At 38.3% G+C, this 18,971-nt stretch overlaps 1 protein-coding gene across 3 annotated transcripts in view; it reads left to right on the forward strand.

The window, feature by feature from the left end:
* Positions 1 to 18,971, forward strand: part of pikfyve (phosphoinositide kinase, FYVE finger containing) — a 116,580-nt gene that overhangs the window by 54,885 nt on the left and 42,724 nt on the right. For 2 of the 3 annotated variants that reach the window (XM_067987889.1, XM_067987891.1), the window contains exons 12-22: positions 3,366 to 3,533; positions 4,611 to 4,673; positions 5,813 to 5,942; positions 6,622 to 6,802; positions 7,120 to 7,194; positions 7,339 to 7,446; positions 7,670 to 7,810; positions 8,464 to 8,590; positions 10,425 to 11,656; positions 14,986 to 15,086; positions 18,150 to 18,221. In XM_067987889.1, coding sequence (XP_067843990.1) covers positions 3,366 to 3,533; positions 4,611 to 4,673; positions 5,813 to 5,942; positions 6,622 to 6,802; positions 7,120 to 7,194; positions 7,339 to 7,446; positions 7,670 to 7,810; positions 8,464 to 8,590; positions 10,425 to 11,656; positions 14,986 to 15,086; positions 18,150 to 18,221 — 2,398 coding nt within the window. The remainder of the gene's footprint in view (positions 1 to 3,365; positions 3,534 to 4,610; positions 4,674 to 5,812; positions 5,943 to 6,621; positions 6,803 to 7,119; positions 7,195 to 7,338; positions 7,447 to 7,669; positions 7,811 to 8,463; positions 8,591 to 10,424; positions 11,657 to 14,985; positions 15,087 to 18,149; positions 18,222 to 18,971) is intronic. The other variant, XM_067987892.1, reaches the window with a different exon arrangement.

Consider the following 18,971-nt stretch of genomic DNA (forward strand, 5'->3'; position numbering starts at 1 on the left):
GGTCTTGAGGACAGGACTATATTCAGAAGTTTAGAGTAGTTGCAGCCATTATCTTTTTGTATGACTAATATTTAATTAGATTATGAAACTTCAGCTGGTTTAGATTCCCTGGGATAGCGGTGTTTGAATGGGAGAAACAGACTGGAAGCTATATTGTGTTCTGGCGATATGAATAGGCAAACCCATCAGAGCTTTGGTATATGAGAATTTCTTGACACATCTGTGATCAAAACATGGTACATGAAAGCACTTTTTAAGTAAGCTGTTTTCCCTCCAGATTTAAAAAAAACTTGCCATGGAATAGCAAAGGAGCAGGCAATTAATTACATTAGACTTTTGCAACACAAAGAAATAATGCTTTGAGTAAAGTAATACAATGTTTCAGTCTAATGTGTAACTATATGACAATGTTAACTTTGAACCATGGTTATGAGAAATGGAGTGGAGAGGCTATGCAGTGCATTGGAGTGATGGCAGCAGTAGGCCCCAATTTAATTCTATACTCTGCTGCTGTGGAGTGGTGCTGAGAAGAGGGTCAGCAATTCCCCATGTGGAGTGAGTGGGGGGAAAAGGTCCCCCACTCACTCCACATGGGGAATTGCTTAGCTTCTTGTGTCCGCTTCTTTGTAAACTGCGTGGGATGAAGAGGGGGCTATAAAGCAGGTCACTTTCCTAGTATTGACTGCAAGAGGTTTGTGGCCCAGGAAAATCAGAAAAAAAGAAAAACAAGGGACACCAAAAAAAATGAAGCTGATCTGTGTGGGTACAAGGCTTCCAGAACTGCTGCTGTGTAAATATCTGTGCTGTGGAGCGTACACATGAGAATTTGTTAGTGCAGTAAAGTAATATCCAATGTTTTATGTACTCCATTTCATAAATGATTTAAAAGTTCGTCTTTTGACGTATGTAAGTGGGAGGTTTTAAAAGAAAATTGAACAACATTGCCTTATACAGCCTCTCTTGTACTTGAACACTGTACATATGTGTGTATGTTTGCTGTCCACTGCTCAGTTCTAACTTTGGTGACTGGTGCTTGCTTTTCTTTTATTGTGTGTTTTTTTTTTCTCTTCCCATTTTTTGTATTTGTGCAAAACCAGTAAGATTCCCCCCTCCCATGTGTCCATTAGTATGTTCCGTTTATTAAAATATAGAGACAAGCATCAAAAAACAGATTACTTTAAGCACCATCACAATCAACACACTTGTAAAGGTCTGTTTTCAGTGCAGCCAAGAGTTCAAATCAGTCCTTTTTTGCACAAGATTATTTCCTTCTGTAAGCAAACTTTATTTTTAATTCAGCGTAGAATGTATTGTAAAATTAGTATACAGTGTGTACTATTGCATTTACTGGCCAGTTTTGCAATTTGAGCATTGTTTTTGGTGAATGGTGGAAACGTTGTTGCTCATTTTACAGTATAAATGCTATATTATATTGTGCTGTATTCATATTCTATCTGTAGTTATTGACCATAGTTGAGAGCACTTTCTTGACTGTTGTTTGTACTGTTGTATTGGCATGGATGTATGAAACATTTAGGTAAGTGACAGGAATTATTACTACAAGTTTAATTTTTAAAATGTGTTCTTTCTGTGTTCCTGTCCCTTCCCTCTCAATTGCTGTTTTGGATACTTCAAAGTGTAGGTATTCTGCAATGTTACATTGCTCATGAATATAGCTTCTTTGGCAAAGAGAACCTTCATGTGTCTCTGAAGCGTGGAGAAAACTGCTAAACTGAACTTGGTAAACAATAATAGCTGTACAATAGCATCCAATTTTCCAGTAAATGCTTGACATTAAACAGACTATAGCATATATGTTACAAAACAAAACTGGCCCAGATTTTGCTGTAGCAGGGCATCTAACAGTTATTTGGACTTGCCCCTGTACATTTGAGTTTTAAAATTTTCTGAGTGGCAAGTTGCTGAAAGTGCAAGCTGATAACGTCGCAGCGAAGGAAACTGGGCATCTGGGACCTGCGTGAACCGTGTATCTTCTTAATCTTAACCAATCAGATTGAAGGATTGTGAAATTAACGATGTAAGGACTGAGAAGGAAGTGTAAGTGAGAATGGGTGAATTCAATGTCAAAGCAGGTACAGATAGAAATTAAGAGAGGGAAAGAAAGATTGGATTAAGAGAGAGTGAAAAAAAGAGTCAGAAAGGGAAATTTAAAAAAAATCATAAATTTAAAATTTGACATTTTTTAAAATCTCCAACAACAATTCAACTCTGAAGGAATGAAACTCCATACTTCTAATGGTTAATTTTCAGTGCCATAGAGGTTGACTGGCAGTAATTAACAGTTATCACGTCGTTAAAAGAGTTCTTAGACTGAAATGGACAAGACTTTACTTTCTGTGGCATGTTTGGTTCATATCTACCGCGCAAATACAGCAACTTCACATCATTCAATGCATTTCAACAGTGAAGCAGACATCGAGATGCTGTTTTCACTAAGCTAACAATGGAGCGGCGCATCTCGGACTGCAACTTTGGGATATCCGTATTTAACCGTGCTGCCGCCCTCACCTGAAGTTGCTGTACCATTTGCACATAAATAATGGCGAGCCCCATTATCCTCGCTGTTACTTCGGCAGCAAATTCTGGTCCATTATACACATTAAAAAGAAATGTACGATCAGTATGAAGTATCGAGCATGGAAGAAAAGAGCTGAAGAACTATGGTAAAGCAGGAGAGCAACAAGAACATGGATGCCTACGCTACATGACAACATTTTCATTTTACTTTCAGGTGCATAATCTGTTAAAGAAGAAAAGTAATATGACAAAACAGCGATGATTAATCTTTTTGAACTTGTGCCATTAAGTGATAGTGTAGACTTATCAGACATGAAAACATCGGTGAGTCTTCTCTCCCTGTTCCAGGTCAATAATGTTCCCATTCCAATTAGCCATGCAGATTCATCTAAATGGAAGTGTGTCCAAGGTACGAGCCAATCAATATGCAAGCTTCACGTGAGAGTATGGCTTGATGTCATGGCATGCAAGCATCTTGGATTGCTGCCAAATACCTTGGGCACAACTAAGATTTTTTTGAAATTTGGTTTCAGTTTATTTGAAGGTTGTGGTTTCATGTTCCACTAGAATTAACCATGCTTGCAACTTTGGGCACCTGTGTCATAGTTTCGCCATCACTGTGATACAGGGTCCATTGGGTCATAACAAACTGATTCGGGATTGAATACCAAGTGGTTTAGTGTTAAACCTTTTAAAAATACAATACATATACAGGCCACAGTTCTCTGGATTCTAAGCTTATATCCCGGATTACTACACAATTTGCATGTCATAGGCTGAAAGTGCTTTGCTTGAATTTCCACGAACACAGTCGTCATTTTTTACAGGCTTTTCCAGCCCTAGCAAGCGTACATCAGTAAGCAGCTTTCAGTCAGTCGTGGACAGCGACTCTGCAGCTTCTATCAGCCTAAATGTGGAACTGGACAATGTCAACTTTCATATCAAGAAACATTCCAAGTACCCGTATGTCCCAACACATCCAGCAGATCAGAAAGGTATGGAAGGGAAAAATAAACACAATGAAAGAGCAGTGGTAGGAATAAAGTTTAGTTCTTTAGTCCAATGTTTTGGATGAAGAAAATGCCCAAGAAAAAGTATGTTTGACTGAAACTTAAGCAGTGGCTGACTTGCCACAATTAGTATAGAGTTTTGAACCCTAGGTTTTGACTTTGAGGAAAATTCCCTTTTTAAAAAAAAAGTTGCTCTGCTTTTTATTGAACAAATACCTAATGCCTCTGAATACCTGGCTGTCTTTGCACCTTGGCTTGCCAATGAAACAGTCCTGATTTATTTTTTTCCTCTTCTCCCCACCCTCCCTTCACCATCACCACCCCTCTTAAAAAGAAAAATGTATAATCAGCATTTCCTTCAGGGCATGCCATCAATGCTGTAACATATTTTCTCCCAGATTTTTGCATGATAATATTACAGTTCTTATACCTGCTTTGCAGCCAACTTTTTCACTGTGACCGACCTGGCATTTTAAGGATGACATGCTGTTGCCTTTTTGCTATGCTGGATATCTACACGTTATGTTGTCTTGTTTATCTTTTTCATCTTTTCTTGGCCTGTCAATTTTAAACCATAGTCTCCTCATTCACTTACTATCACAGTGCTGCTGTTGTCCAGCTGTTGTATCTCAGCCTTCCTAAGCTCATTTCGTTGGTGCTGCAAGACACATCATTTGCTGAGTAATATGCATCAATTTGATTTTGGTATTGAGTGTTTTATCTCAAGTTTTGTCTAGTCTGCTCTGTGTATGTGTTGCATGTTGGTGACTAACCTTTTCGCACAAACCATTGTTCAGAAGAGGACATTGCTAAGACTAAATCGTTTAATATTTTACATTTTTTTGAATGCTGTAATTCTCAAAAATGGGGTACACAAACTTTGATTTTGTGTTGATAAACTAAATTAGATTTACTACTTTAAAAAAAAATTGTTAAGTGCTGATTTCAATTCTAAAAGTGATATGTAAGCATGTAGACTGTGTCTACTTTGAATAACAAATGTACAGCTGCTTAGTGTTGCAGCTTGCTAAACCATGCCAATTTACCTCATCTGTTTGACAGAGTTCCTGGTATCTGAAGATGGAGTACAACAAATCATTGGTATAAGTGATGCTTTTATTAAAGGTAAGTAAAAGTTTAGATATAAAATTCATAAAGATATGAACTACAGAATATTTTGTTCAAGGGATCTGTATGTGACTGTGAACTTGCCTTAAATGGCCAAAAGGTTTAAGTAAAGTTTGAAAGATATACTGGTTGTTTGTACTTGCATGTAAACTCAATTGGTCACACTCCCACCTCTGAGTCAGAAGATCATGGGCTTAAGACCCACTCCAGGACTAGTGCACTTAATCTAGGCTGATACTGAGGGAAGTGACATTTTTTTAGATGAGAAGGTTCTGCCTGCTTTCCAAATTGATCCCTTGGCACTAATCGAAGAAGCTCCCACATTATCCTAAAGAACATTCCTCCAACGCCACAAAAAAAATCACGGGCTATCTGGTCATTCATCGCATTTGCTGTTTGTTGGACTTTGCTGTGCACAGTTTACTGCCGCATTTGCCTAATTAACAGTGACTGTACTTAAAAAGTAATTCATTGGTTGTGAAACAGTTTGAAACATCTTGAAGGCATAAGATGATATAAGAAAAACAAGAACTGACATTTATATCAGTTAAGCCAAATGCCAGGACCAGATTACTTCTATGCAAAAATAAACAAATTATAGATTTCATTGAAGATAATGTTTACTGTTGAGTTCCATTAACTTGATTTAGAATGCTAGCACTAGAAATTAATGTTGACTATATTAACGGGTGAACAGTTAAGTGTTCATATGATAGCAAACAGAGTAATGCTACATGAACATGTTAAGTGTTTATCTGCTAATATTGGTAGCAGTAATTTCTAGACTTGGGTCACTCATTGTGCTTTTAAAGTTCAGTCACATTCCAGCCTGAACTTAATGCAGTAAAAATTCTGTTTCTGTGCTTGCCCATAATTTTCAGCCTATTCACTTAATTGGAAAGAAAATCATGGATTGGTGTGCATAGAAGCTGAATTTTTAACCCACTGCATCTAGAAAATATTGATATGCAGCATCTAACTAAATCCTGTGCAATTTTTAATCAGCAGCATAGTATAAGGTACGCTGGGTAAACTGTACTTAATATATACTGAAAAAAATCAAGACTTTTGATTTCTGCAATTTTCTTCCGAGCTGATGAAAAATATGTTTAAGTTATTTCTGCACTTTGCCACAGAATCTCTCTTTAATCGTCGAGTTGAAGAAAAATCCAAAGATCTTCTTTTTACACCACTTGGATGGCATCACAGCTCCCTGGAGCATCTCCGGGAAGAAAATGGGGAGAAACAAGCAATGGAGAGACTACTGTAAGTGCATATATTAAAGTTGCAATGTAGTGTATTGTAACTCTATTACAATTTTTCAAAGTAAAAGTTTGATTTGCTCAATTTGAGACTGAAGTAGGAAATATTAGGTTTTCTTCCTCTGGTATATTATATGTTCCACGAAAATGCAGCTTTTATGTTTAAATTGAATGAAGTACTGTTTAAAATGTTTGGCAATTTTTCTGTCCACTATAGAAAGAAATGGAAGATCAAATTTCACTTGGATGTTTTAAATATTAATCAATTTCAACATCTATTTGAATTGATTGCACTATACAAGATATCACATTAGCATTTAAAGTTAAGATGAGCAATAATGTATAATTTATATAAAAGATTAACCTCTGTATTTGTGAAAAACGATAGTTAATTTGCAGTTGTCATTTCTATTTTTGACACAAAGATTCAGATAGTCAGGAAAACTTAATTTGTCTAGTATTTTGAAAACCAGAACTCAGGTTATGACTATTTTAATAATTGCTAACTTTCTAAACAGTAAACAAAACAATAATTGTATGTTGGCAAATATTTTGTGTTTTGCATGTACATTAAAGATATGAAGTTTTCAGTTCAACTTTACTTAAAGCAGTTTTTACATGCATGATAGTTGTAGCAGAAAATATACCTTGACTTCTGTTTGCTGTCTTATTTTTACACCCAGTTCGGCTAACCATAGTCATATGATGGCCTTGTTGCAGCAGCTGCTGTACAGTGAGTCTCTCTCACTATCCTGGAGAGATATAATTGTTCCTGTGGTCCGCCAGGTTGTACAGACTGTGCGTCCAGATGTCAAGAACAATGATGATGACATGGATATCCGTCAGTTTGTTCATATAAAAAAGGTATCATCTGAAGCTGAGTCACATCTACACGCACACATTAGCATCAGTGTGAAAAATTGTGCTCAATTTACAAAGCTTCAGGTCAACACAATCAGCTGTGTTACATTTTTTTTAGTGACAGTCTACCTGCTGGTACTTTTAATTGCTTTTGATTTACTCGTTCCTTAACCTACTTGTCCTTTTAAAACAAGGGTTTAATGTTAGAACTCATTTTAAAATTAAAATGATTTTTTTGATTCAAAATAAATTAAATGAATTTGCCTGCTAAACATGAAATGTATCCCAAGATTATACTTTATTTGCTCTTTCTTTTTCAGATACCTGGTGGTAAAAAGTTTGATTCTGCAGTTGTGAATGGGTTCGTTTGTACTAAAAACATAGCCCATAAGAAGGTGAGAATAGGCTTCAGTCTTTTGCTAATTGCTAGTTATCTTTTACATTTTAAGAGAGCAGTCATGGATAATCAGTTTATTATGCAGTTATGTTCATGCTCAGTAACATTCTTTTAGTATAACTGTGGTTCTGAAATTCCACAGATGAATCCTTACATAAAAAATCCAAAGATTCTGCTGTTGAAATGCTCCATTGAATACCTCTATCGAGAGGAGACCAAGTTTACATGCATAGATCCCATTGTTCTACAGGTTTGTGTTTCAAGTTGTGTTAAATATCATTCATTAATATACTTTGCTACTATTCTATACTCCTAAGTTTCAGTCTGCATGTTTCTGGATGTCAGTTATTTGGTTGGGTGAAGAGAATTCAATCAATAAGACACTATCAGTATGGTTTCCTGTCCTTCACTTTATCACGTAGCATGATTTATAAGTGCTGTATATTAACAGTGGCCCTCATTGTGGTAATTAGGAAAGAGAATTTCTGAAGAATTATGTGCAGCGAATAGTGGACGTTCGACCAAATCTGGTTCTGGTGGAAAAAACTGTTTCTCGTATCGCTCAAGATATGCTTCTGGAAAATGGCATCACCTTAATTATTAATGTAAAGCCAGTGAGTACTCCAGTTTTTTCACATAGCGTTCATTTCCTTGACTTCCTGTCAATATATTATAGGCAAAAATGTATAAGATCTTCAAATTTTAGTGTTTATATAAGAGAAACCAACCACTGTGTAAATGTTGCTCAAAATACATTTTTATGATTTTGGTATCACTGGTTCAATTTTCCAGTGATTTTTGAAATTATGTAAACTTGATTCCTTTTTTGTGAGTTACTTTTTCAATGGTATTTTGAGGAGCTTTATTGCAGTTTATCTTTTACTATCTTATTCCTGTTGGTACTGTTTCAAAGCTTGCTTTGGAAAAAAAATTATTGTATAGTGATCAGGAGAAGGAATCCTAGCCAACCTTCCTCTGCCTAGCCTAAGGACACTAAGGTGAATTAGTGTGTACACACTGAACCACTGGGAGAATCAGCAAGTAAATATAAATCAAAAATATTACACTGCAAGAGTTACGGTGTTAAAGAAAAAAAATTGAAAGTTTGCACAAAGACAGTTGTTCTACTAACTTGACTTTTAGGAGGGAATTGGATGTGCCCATTACAGAAGATTGCAAATTGCTGAGGGGAAGGAATGTTAAGGTTTCAAGGATTGTTTCTGTGGAAATTGATGACTACAAACATCCCGTTTGTTTTTATGCATAGCAAGTGTTAGACCGAGTGAGCCGCGTCACCCAGGGTGATTTGGTTATGTCGATGGACCAGCTTCTTACAAAGCCTCACCTTGGAACGTGCCATAAATTTTTCCTTCAGCCATTCCAGCTGCCTAATGGTAAGTAACTGCACATCTTGTGCCTACACACTCTTTTCCCGTCTCCTGAAGGTAGGCTTCTGCTGGAGTTCCATGGGTGCTGGTAGCCCTCATTGGTCTGGTGGCCTTATTTCATATTCTGAGCTAGACAGTTGAATATTGGTAGGCTATTTGACCTCAAAGTTGTAGCAGTCAAGCCCTATTGTATGCTCTCTTGACATGTGCTCTCTCTCACCCATACACACCCAGCCCTTTCAGAGTGGGGTGTTATTGGATAGCAATTGAGTATGGAAATCCTGACTTCATTTAACACCCTTAATAGGGAGATAAGTTGCCAATTTAGTGGCTTCACAGCTGACATCAGCTAACTAGGCATAGACCAGAGATTGAACCTAAAATTTTAATTATCTGCGTGTCTCAGTGTCGTTCAGGCAATACATTTATCCACAGAGCCATTCTTTGCTTGTTTGTTTTTTCCCCAATTTGGGAAAGTTTCATCTAATTTAGTGGCGAAAATATAGTTATTACGATTGTGGAATTATTATGGTTCATTGTATTCTAGTATCATGTTCCGTTCTTAGTAAAATGCAGTACTCTTTTTATTTGTTCATGGGATGTGGGTGTCACTGGCGAGGCTGGCATTTATTGCCCATCCCTAATTGCCCTTCAGAAGGTGGTAGTGAGCCGCCTTCTTGAACCACTGCAGTCCGTATGGTGAAGGTTTTCCCACAGTGCTGTTAGGAAGGGAGTTCCAGGAATTTGACCCAGCGACGATGAAGGAACGGCGATATATTTCCAAGTCAGGATGGTGTGTGACTTGGAGGGGAACGTGCAGGTGGTGTTGTTCCCATGTACCTGCTGCTCTTGTCCTTCTAGGTGGTAGAGGTCGCGGGTTTGGGAGGTGCTGTCGAAGATGCCTTGGCGAGTTGCTACAGTGCATCCTGTGGATGGTACACACTGCAGCCACTGTATGCCGGTAGTGAAGGGAGTGACTGTTTATGGTGGTGGATGGGGTGCCAATCAAGCGGGCTGCTTTATCCTGGATGGTGTCGAGCTTCTTGAGTGTTGTTGGAGCTGCACTCATCCAAGCAAGTGGAGAGTATTCCATCACACACCTGACTTGTGCCTTGTAGATGGTGGAAAGGCTTTGGGAAGTCAGGAAGTGAGTTACTCGCTGCAGAATACCCAGCCTCTGACCTGCTCTTGTAGCCACAGTATTTATGTAGCTGGTCCAGTTAAGTTTCTGGTCAATGGTGACCCCCAGGATGTTGATATTTTAAAATTGCCCTGTTCACAAATAGCAGAAGCATTGAATTTTGCCCCTCACAACTGGTTAGCAATTTATAATTTTTTGGTCGAGTGAAGTGTTGGGAGAAGCTCAGTAGGTGCTGCTTTCAAATCAGCACTTTCACTGCTTGCGGTACTTGTAATCCAAATCATGCTACAAGCAGCAAATATAGAAATTCACAGGATATAGCACCGTGCCAACTCTTGCCCTAAATCCACATACAAATAGGATTTTCCCATCATCCATGGTGGAAAAACACCTGAATAATACTATTTTTTAAAGAAATTTCTGCCTAGCCGAGTCAGGTGATCTTTCAGTCTGCTGTGTTGTGTTGTGCCTTATTCTGGATCACTTCATTAGTAATTTGACAAGACGTAGCACTTAGACCCTAAGCAACACTAAAAACACTGAATTATACAGGAGAACAATTTCATAACACATCAGGTCAGAAAGAGAAGTGCTGGGTGGCAGCTTTTATATGTGGATGATGACTTTGTTACTATGTGTGATGTAATGGATATGTTGTTTGGAAATATGTTGAAATTTATCAGTATTTTCCCCACCTAGGTCATTCAAAAACACTCATGTTTTTTGAAGGATGTGCTCAACATTTGGGCTGTACTGTGAAGCTGAGGGGTGCTTCAGAATATGAGTTAGCAAGGGTGAAAGAAATCCTCATATTCATGGTCTGTGTAGCTTATCATTCTCAGCTGGAGCTTTCTTTCCTTATGGATGAGTTTGCGATGCCTCCAAGTTTATCTAAAAGTGGATCAATCCATTCCATTATTGATGGTGAGACTGCTGATAATGATGGACAAGATTTGTTTAATGACGAGAAGATTGGCAACCTTTCCAAAGACTCTGATGCTCCAATCGAAGGCGTCTCCTTGGTATCTGAATTTGCACTAGCTACTAGTTTTGACTATTCAAAAGAAAATTCATTTTGTGAGGAAGAGAAACTGCTGAGAAGAAGTGTTTCTCGGGAAAGTGTTTTTGTAAAACCTGAGGGTCCCACACCTGATAGCGCTCCTCCAGATTTTGATGTCCCTTTTCTTGACCATCATATGACGTCTTGTGTCCATACATCCATAATAGACTCGCTGATTAATGAAAGTAAGAAAGACCAAATGCTTCCAGACAATTATCATGCGTTTTTGCATGAGCAATCCAGATCGCTAACAGATTCTGATGCAGGAGGACATGAACAGTCGGTGGGAAACAGGCCTAAACTTTTCCGTGATCCTCTTCAGGATGATACAGATCTGTTCATCACTGAACATGTTACCTCCTCAGAAGACAGGCTGAAATCCCATTCAGTCGCATTCAAGCAGGAACTGAAAGATGTCATTCTTTGCATATCTCCTTTCATTACTTTCAGAGAGCCTTTCCTATTGACGGAGAAAGGTATGAAATGTCCGACAAGGGACTACTTCCCAGAACAAGTCTATTGGTCCCCTCTCTTACACAAAGACGTTAAGGAAATAGAATGCAGGAGAAAGAAACAGCTTCTGAAGGACCTGACCAGCCTTCAGGGACTGAATGGGAATGTGCAGGCAAAGTCTACTCAAATTCTTCCATCACATGATCTGCTCAGTACCAGAATAACTCATTCCTTGGGAAGTAACCAAAGCTTGTCGAAGCTATTAGCTGACTATAGAGCTCGGGGTGGTAGGATAAAGAACAAAGAAATAGATCCTTTTATACAGAGCAAAGAGGAGAGCAATAAAACAGCCATGAAAGATGGGGAAGAGGAAATCCAACGAAGACAAACACAGAATGAGTTGATATGGGCATCGAAGGTAAGGATGTCTTTTTTTTTTAAAAAAGCACTTTTAAGTCAAAGACTTAAATTCCCAATAATCAGCTATCCAGTTTTGAAGAATATACATTGAACACCAGGCAGATCCATGTCATTAAGCACTGAGCTAATGATTACTTTTTTGATCCCTAACAAAGGCAGGCACCACCCCTCTCAAGGGAACAATAGGATTACAATATGTTTTTTAAAATTTATAAAACAATTAGCTTCAGTTAGTTTTGAAACACTTTTTGGTTTTGGGTACTTTTACTTTCATAAGTTTTCATTGCAGCAAACTAATGGATAGTAAATAGTCTGTGCATTATGTGGTCTTTTTCTTGTAGCTTGCATGAACTTATCCTGCAAAACAAGTGTTATTTTGTTTTGAAAAGCCTTCACTAATTTGGCTGTTTTGAAATTGGGCTTTCTATAATTGAAACTGTTCATATTGTTCATAAGTAATATAAAGGAGGGATATTTAGTTAAATTGAAGAAGAAAATGAATATGAGAAGAATTGAAAAGTTATGGGGTTAGGAGTGGGTAGAGATGCTGAAGTACTCTGGAATATTATGACTGTAGTCCTGTTGAGATCATGGAATGTTGTTTGTCAGAGTTAAACGTTAACAATAATATGTGTTTTATTAAGGATATTATTGCAAGTTTTATAATATTAGACTAATATTGTATTTTTAAAATTTATTCTTGGAATGTTTTTTTTATTCGTTCATGGGATGTAGGCATCGCTGGCAAGGCCAGCATTTATTGCCCATCCCTAATTGCCTTTGAGAAGGTGGTGGTGGTGAGCCGCCGCCTTGAACCGCTGCAGTCCATGTGGTGAAGGTTCTCCCACAGTGCTGTTAGGTAGGGAGTTCCAGGATTTTGACCCAGTTTCCAAATCGGGATGGTGTGTGTGACTTGGAGGGGAACATGCAGGTGGTGCCTGCTGCACTTGCCCTTCTAGGTGGTAGAGGTCGCGGGTTTGGGAGGTGCTGTCGAAGAAGCCTTGGCGAGTTGCTACAGTGCATCCTGTAGACGGTGCACACTGCAGCCACAGTGCGCCGGTGGTGAAGGGAGTGAATGTTTAGGGTGGTGGATGGGGTGCCAATCATGCGGGCTGCTTTGTCCTGGATGGTGAGCTTCTTGAGTGTTGTTGGAACTGCACTCATCCAGGCAAGTGGAGAGTATTCCATCACACTCCTGACTTGTGCCTTGTAAATGGTGGAAAGGCTTTGGGGGGTCAGAAGGTGAGTCACTCGTGCAGAATTCTCAGCCTCTGACCTGCTTTTGCAGCGACAGTATTTATGTGGCTGGTCCAGTTAAGTTTCTGGTCAATGGTGACCCCCAAGATGTTGATGGTGGGGGATTCAGCAGTGGTAATGCCGTTGAATGTCAAGGATTGGATTCTCTCTTGTCGGAGATGGTCATTGCCTGGCACTTGTCAGGTGCGAATGTTACTTGCCACTTATCAGCCCAAGCCTGGATGTTGTCCAGGTCTTGCTGCATGCGGGCGCGGATTGCTTCATTACCTGAGGGGTTGCGAATAGAACTGAACACTGTGCAATCATCAGCGAACATCCCCATTTCTGAAATGTGGGCATTTCTGGCAAGGCTCATCCCCAGTTGACAACAAGAAGATGTTGTTGGTCCTTATTAAACGGATTCTTTGTAACGGGGTTTGATACAACTGAGTAGCTTGCAAGGCCACTTCAGAGGGCAGTTAAGAGTTAAGCATGTTATGTGAATCCAGTCCCACCACATAGGCTAAATTGGATAAGGAAGGCAGGTTTCCTTCCCTAAAGGACATTAGAGATCCAGTTGGAATTTTACGAAAATCTGACCGCTTCATTGTCACTTTTACTGATACTAGCTTTTTATTTCCATATTTTTTTTAAAACAGAATTCAAATTCTCGAACTGCCATGGTGGGATTTGAATTCGTGTTCTCTGGATTATTAGTCCAGTAACATAACCAATACACTAGCCAATACATATCCTATGGTTGGTTGACTTCAGGGATCAGCAAGAAATATTCATTTTTGTCTTAGTGCTTTTGCCAATGACTGTTCAGTGGACTGGCTTTTCATGTTTGCTTCTGTTAGTTTTACGTAACTGAAGGCTTTGAACAAAGTGCAGCAGGGATAAAGCATCTCCCCAAATGAAGGAAACCTTGTATGCATTAGTATTCTAGCCAAAAAATGTGTTAGAATACTGTCTTTGCCCCTTTGGTGCATCTCAATTCAGTTCTCTGTAATTTGAGCTCATAATTTTAAGAACTTGCAGTCTCTCTCTGAGAGGCTAGGAGGATGAATGATGTGGGCAACAGACAAGTCATTTTGCTCGTTGGTGCACTGCTCTTTTGAGATTGAAGTTAAGCTAACTTATTGGTACAATACAGAGGGAGTTTTACTCTGTATCTAATCCATGGTAAAGCCATTGTGGGAGTGGCTGTGGAGAAAGATGAGCTCTTTTCATGATGGAGATTAAAATTTGTGCTTCAGTTATATTCAAGACTAAACATTTTTAAGAGGCGGCATTTGTGCACAGTCTCTGAGCTATGCGTATTTGGGAGGGGATTGTAATTTATCAATGCCTAATAATATATATGTCAAATATTATCATGATCATGGATCTAAATTTCAGCGTTCTCCTAACTTCAGTGACTGCACCAGATGCAGCTTACAAAAAAATGTGCAGCCATATTTATAAAATTAACTGATACCATAATGTTTGTTTTATGCCATAAGCACCATTTTTCAGTCTGAAATGGCATCATTGGTTTGTTTTTCTCAGAACTATTTTCATTACATAAATATGGGTGTAACAACATGGTGTTTAAATTCTAACCGCTGTCTTTGCTTCACCCATACATTAGGGAAAATTGTGCCCAAAAAATACATTTTCTATGAATAACCGCAGGGAACAGGAAACTTAAAACTAACCAAACAAAAATATCCCTTGAAGCCAGGCTGCTTTTGGAAAAGGTATCTTCTGATATTACTAGGAGAAGCAACTATAAAGCTTTATACCCACATATATAAAACATGACCACTTGGTTTATATAATGACTGACCTGATGCTAAAATAATGATGACTTTGTCACTCATGCTTTATTCAGTCCAATCACCTGTTGGATAAACATATGCAGTGAATCCAAAACTTGTACAAACAGCATATGCAATGGCAAGCTATAAATACTGAATTAATCACAGGTGTGAGCTTGATGCTTTTTGTATTCAACACTTGATCATCTGTGTGAATGGTAGGAAGGGATAAAGTTTTTTTTTGGCAGATAATAGTATTGTTTGTCAGGTTAGTTTATTTGTTTTTAAGGTGGATTGTTTGAGCCCTGCAAACCATCAGAAGCTTTGTGTTCTCTTCAGTAGTTCCTCTGTCCAGTCGATCAATGCACCAAATCCATGCGTCAGTCCGTGGTGAGTAATCATTTTGCTTTCACTTTTTTTGAAGTCTCAAATAGTTTAGTAAAACGTATACTGTAAATTTGGGTTCTACACAGGTTATTTGTGTTTGTTTTTTTTCCTTCAACATAACATCAAAGCTCTTCGGTTCCCCACCCACCTCATTCGTCAGGACAGACATGTTTTAATTGTTTTCCTGTTTTCAATTCAGTTTATATATTGGAAATAATATTCCAATACAGAAATTTGTTGGGAACTGGAGGTTGAAAACCTATAATGTAGGCATCAAAACTCAATTATTTGTTTTTGCATAAAATTCCAGTATGCTATTTACAAAGTCCTTGTAGGTGCAATACCCTGTTTAATATGTACTGTATAGAAAATAACCTGGTAAAAACAAATCTTGTAATACCTTTGTACCAGTAATGTATTATAATTGTAGTGTTTTCTGTGTTAAAAAAAATTCTACCTCCACAAAATGAATACCTAGGAGGTGGCTGAAGATTGCAGCACAGTTGAAAGTTTGAATCAAATCCACAAACCACTTCAGTTTTGTCATTTTGTTTTAAACCCCTTTTTTGGGTTCCAGTTTCCTACTTCAGATATATCTATTTTATGGTACAATATGCACTTCAAAGTTGCTTAATTCAAATTATCTGTCTAAATTCCCACTTTGTTATTTATTTTGTTTAAATCACAATATTGGATATTTTTTAAATATTAGCGTAAAAATTGACTCATTTAAGATCAGACTAAATGTGCTTGGTGTTAGCTCAGTGAGAAAAGAAACCTTGTAATAGCTTATACCAGTAATGTTCAACATCGTGCAATTACTTGTATTACATTGCACATCATGTAAAGTCACCAATACGGCACAGTGAACTAGTGATGTGACCCCTCTGTTCTGTAGTGAAGTGCATTGGGTTCAGGCATGAAATTCCAACTTGGTCAGTTCCTGTTGTTGACTGAACCATCCAAGAAATACCAAGAGGAGGGGAGACATTCCTTCATTAAAAACAAATGGGAAAAGTCAACCATGATGCCCTTCAGTTGCTCGTGGCTTACCCTAGAGCAGCAGTAAAGAACAAACTTGCATTTCTTTAGCACTTTTCAATAGAGAACCATATATCCAAATTTGCCAATGACACAAAGATAGGTGGCATAGTAAGTAGTGTAGATGGGAACATAAAATTACAGTGACATTGATAGATTAAGTGAGCGGGCAAAACTGTGGCAGGTAAGTGTGCGGTCATTCGTTTTGGGCCTAAAAAGGATGGATCAGAGTTTTTTAAATGCTGAAAAGCAAGGAACAGTGGAGGTCCACAAAGATTTAGGAGTCCATGTACACAGATCACTAAAATGTAGTGGTCAGGTACAAAAAATAATCAAAAAGGATAATGAAATGTTAGCCTTTATATCTAGAGGGCTAGAATATAAACGGGGAGGAATTTTTGCTACAGCTATACAAAGCCCTGGGTAGACCACATCTGGAGTACTATGTACAGTTCTCGGCATCGCACCTTAGAAAGGATATATTGGCCTTGGAAGGAGTTCAGAGCAGATTCATCAGAATGTTAAAAGGACTCCAATTACATAAACTAGGCTTGTATTCGCTTGTATTCCCCGGAATATAGAAGGTTAAGGGGTAATATGATTGAGGTCTTTAGGATTTTGAAAGGAATTGACAGGGTGGATAGAGAGAAAAATTTTTTGCTGGTGGGAGAGACTAGGACAAGGGGACATAACCTTAAAAACAGAGCCATGCTATTCAGGAGAGAAGTTAGGAAACACTTCACACAAAGGTTGTTAGAAGTATGGACGCTCCCTCAAAAAACGGTAGATGCTAGCTCATTTAATAATTTTAAATCTGGGATTGAAAGATTTTTGCTAGCCAAGGGTATTAGGGGATATGGAGCCAACCAGGTAAATGAAGTCAGGATACAGATCAGCCATGATCTCATTGAAGGGCGGAACAGACTTGAGTAGCTGAATGGCCTATTCCTGTTAACTATATTTCTTTCACGATCTCAGGATGTCCCAAACTGCTTCGCAGCCAATGAAGTGTACTCACTGCTGTAATGTAGGCAAACATGGCAGCCAAGTTGTGCATGAACAGCAATGAGACAAATGAGCAGATAATCTGCTTTTTTAGTGATGTTGATTGAGGGGTAAGTATTGACCAGCACTAGGAGAACTCCCTCGTTCTTCTTCGAATAGTGCTGTGGGATCTTTTACGTCCACTTGAGAAGAATGACTGGGGCTTGGTTTAATGTCTCATCTGAAAGACAGCACCTCCATCAGTGCAGCACTTGCTCAGTATTGCACTCGGGTGTCATCTTAGATTATGTGCTGAAGTCTTTGGAGTGGGTCTTGAACCCACTGCCTTCTGAATCAGAGGTGAGAGCGCTACCACTGAGGCTGACCCTATTGCGGCAGATACTAGAGATCAGCTTACTTGCTTGCACACTCAGGTGGTATATGGGGTCAAAAAGGGGAGGGTTTTCTAATTTTCTAAATGAGGAATAAAATAAACATGTTGTAGGTAATGGTCTTTCACAGATTTGAGACATTTCCAATTGCCATTAAGTCACTATGAAATATCAGAATCTATGAGCATTAGATGGAATGTGCCAACTGCTTTTGATTTAGGGCGGCTTACTTAGTATTAAAGTTCCCAAAATTTCTGATATTGTACATTTTAATTAATTTTATAGGTAGCCTTTCCAATCCTGTATTATTGTGTGATCTAACTTCGTCCCCCAACATTGAAATATTTTAATAAATGCTTTCCTCATGTCTTGAAGCCAAAATTTATACAACAGTTCTTTTGCTAACAAATTATGAGATGAGTGAAATGATTCATTTACAGTCTCTGTCTAGATATGGTTCCTCTGAGAAGTCATTTACTGTCACACTGTTGTGCATTGCCAAAAATAAAACTATGCTTAGAGCGGTTCCAATGTAGATTTAAGTATGCACTTGAAGGATTGCTATTTTAAAGATGCATGATTAATACAGACTTTATTTTGTTAAATATATGTTTATTATGATTATTGATTTTGGTGGTTGTACTTTTAGGATCGTCACAATGGAATTTTATGGGAAAAATGATCTGACGTTGGGAATATTTTTAGAAAGATATTGCTTTAGGTGAGTGAGGTGGTTCTACACTAATTTTACAGATAAACCTCTGACTATTATTCCAGACAAATACAGCCATTTGATTGTTTTTGTTAAATTCTGCACAAAGTTTGCCTTCAAGCATCCAAACCCAAGTGTGGTAGCAGGATTAATGTTCTTGAAACTGAGGTTGCATTGGTCCATCTATTCCCAGTATCCTGTTCATGTGCTTGGTTCCTTTTTTAAAATGATCAGCTAACAATTATGCAGCATCCAGAATGCTTATCTACAAGTTCACCTTCAGTATATGAACTGATATTCATTAGTTTTATCACTACTGCCCTGGCTTTAATAACTTGACAGTTGATAAATTATAATAACAGATGTATCATCATAAGGGAGCAGTCTGACTGGAACAGGTATTAAAATGTTTCTGGAATTCCATTGCAATTTAATCTTATTTGCTGAGAGGCTTGAGAATTTGGACTGTAGCACCGGACGACATGTACAGAATTAACAGGCCTCACTTGAGATCAGAAATTAAGAGGCGGGTGTGGGGTACCTGTTCCTGGGTATCTGGCTTCGGACTGTCCTCTGGTTGTGAACATAGAGATTTTTTTAAAAAGCAGATGCGCATACTGTCAATTGGGTTATTAAAATAGAATGCTGAAATCGTCACTGATATTTATAGGTATTTATAGCAAACTCAAATTTGTAGCCGCTTCCCGGCTACTTGTGCAGCCCAGCCACTCCAAGTATTAAGGCAGTGGCTTGCAGGGT

This window comes from Heptranchias perlo, chromosome 7 (assembly GCF_035084215.1).
Source record: "Heptranchias perlo isolate sHepPer1 chromosome 7, sHepPer1.hap1, whole genome shotgun sequence".
Taxonomy (NCBI): domain Eukaryota; kingdom Metazoa; phylum Chordata; class Chondrichthyes; order Hexanchiformes; family Hexanchidae; genus Heptranchias; species Heptranchias perlo.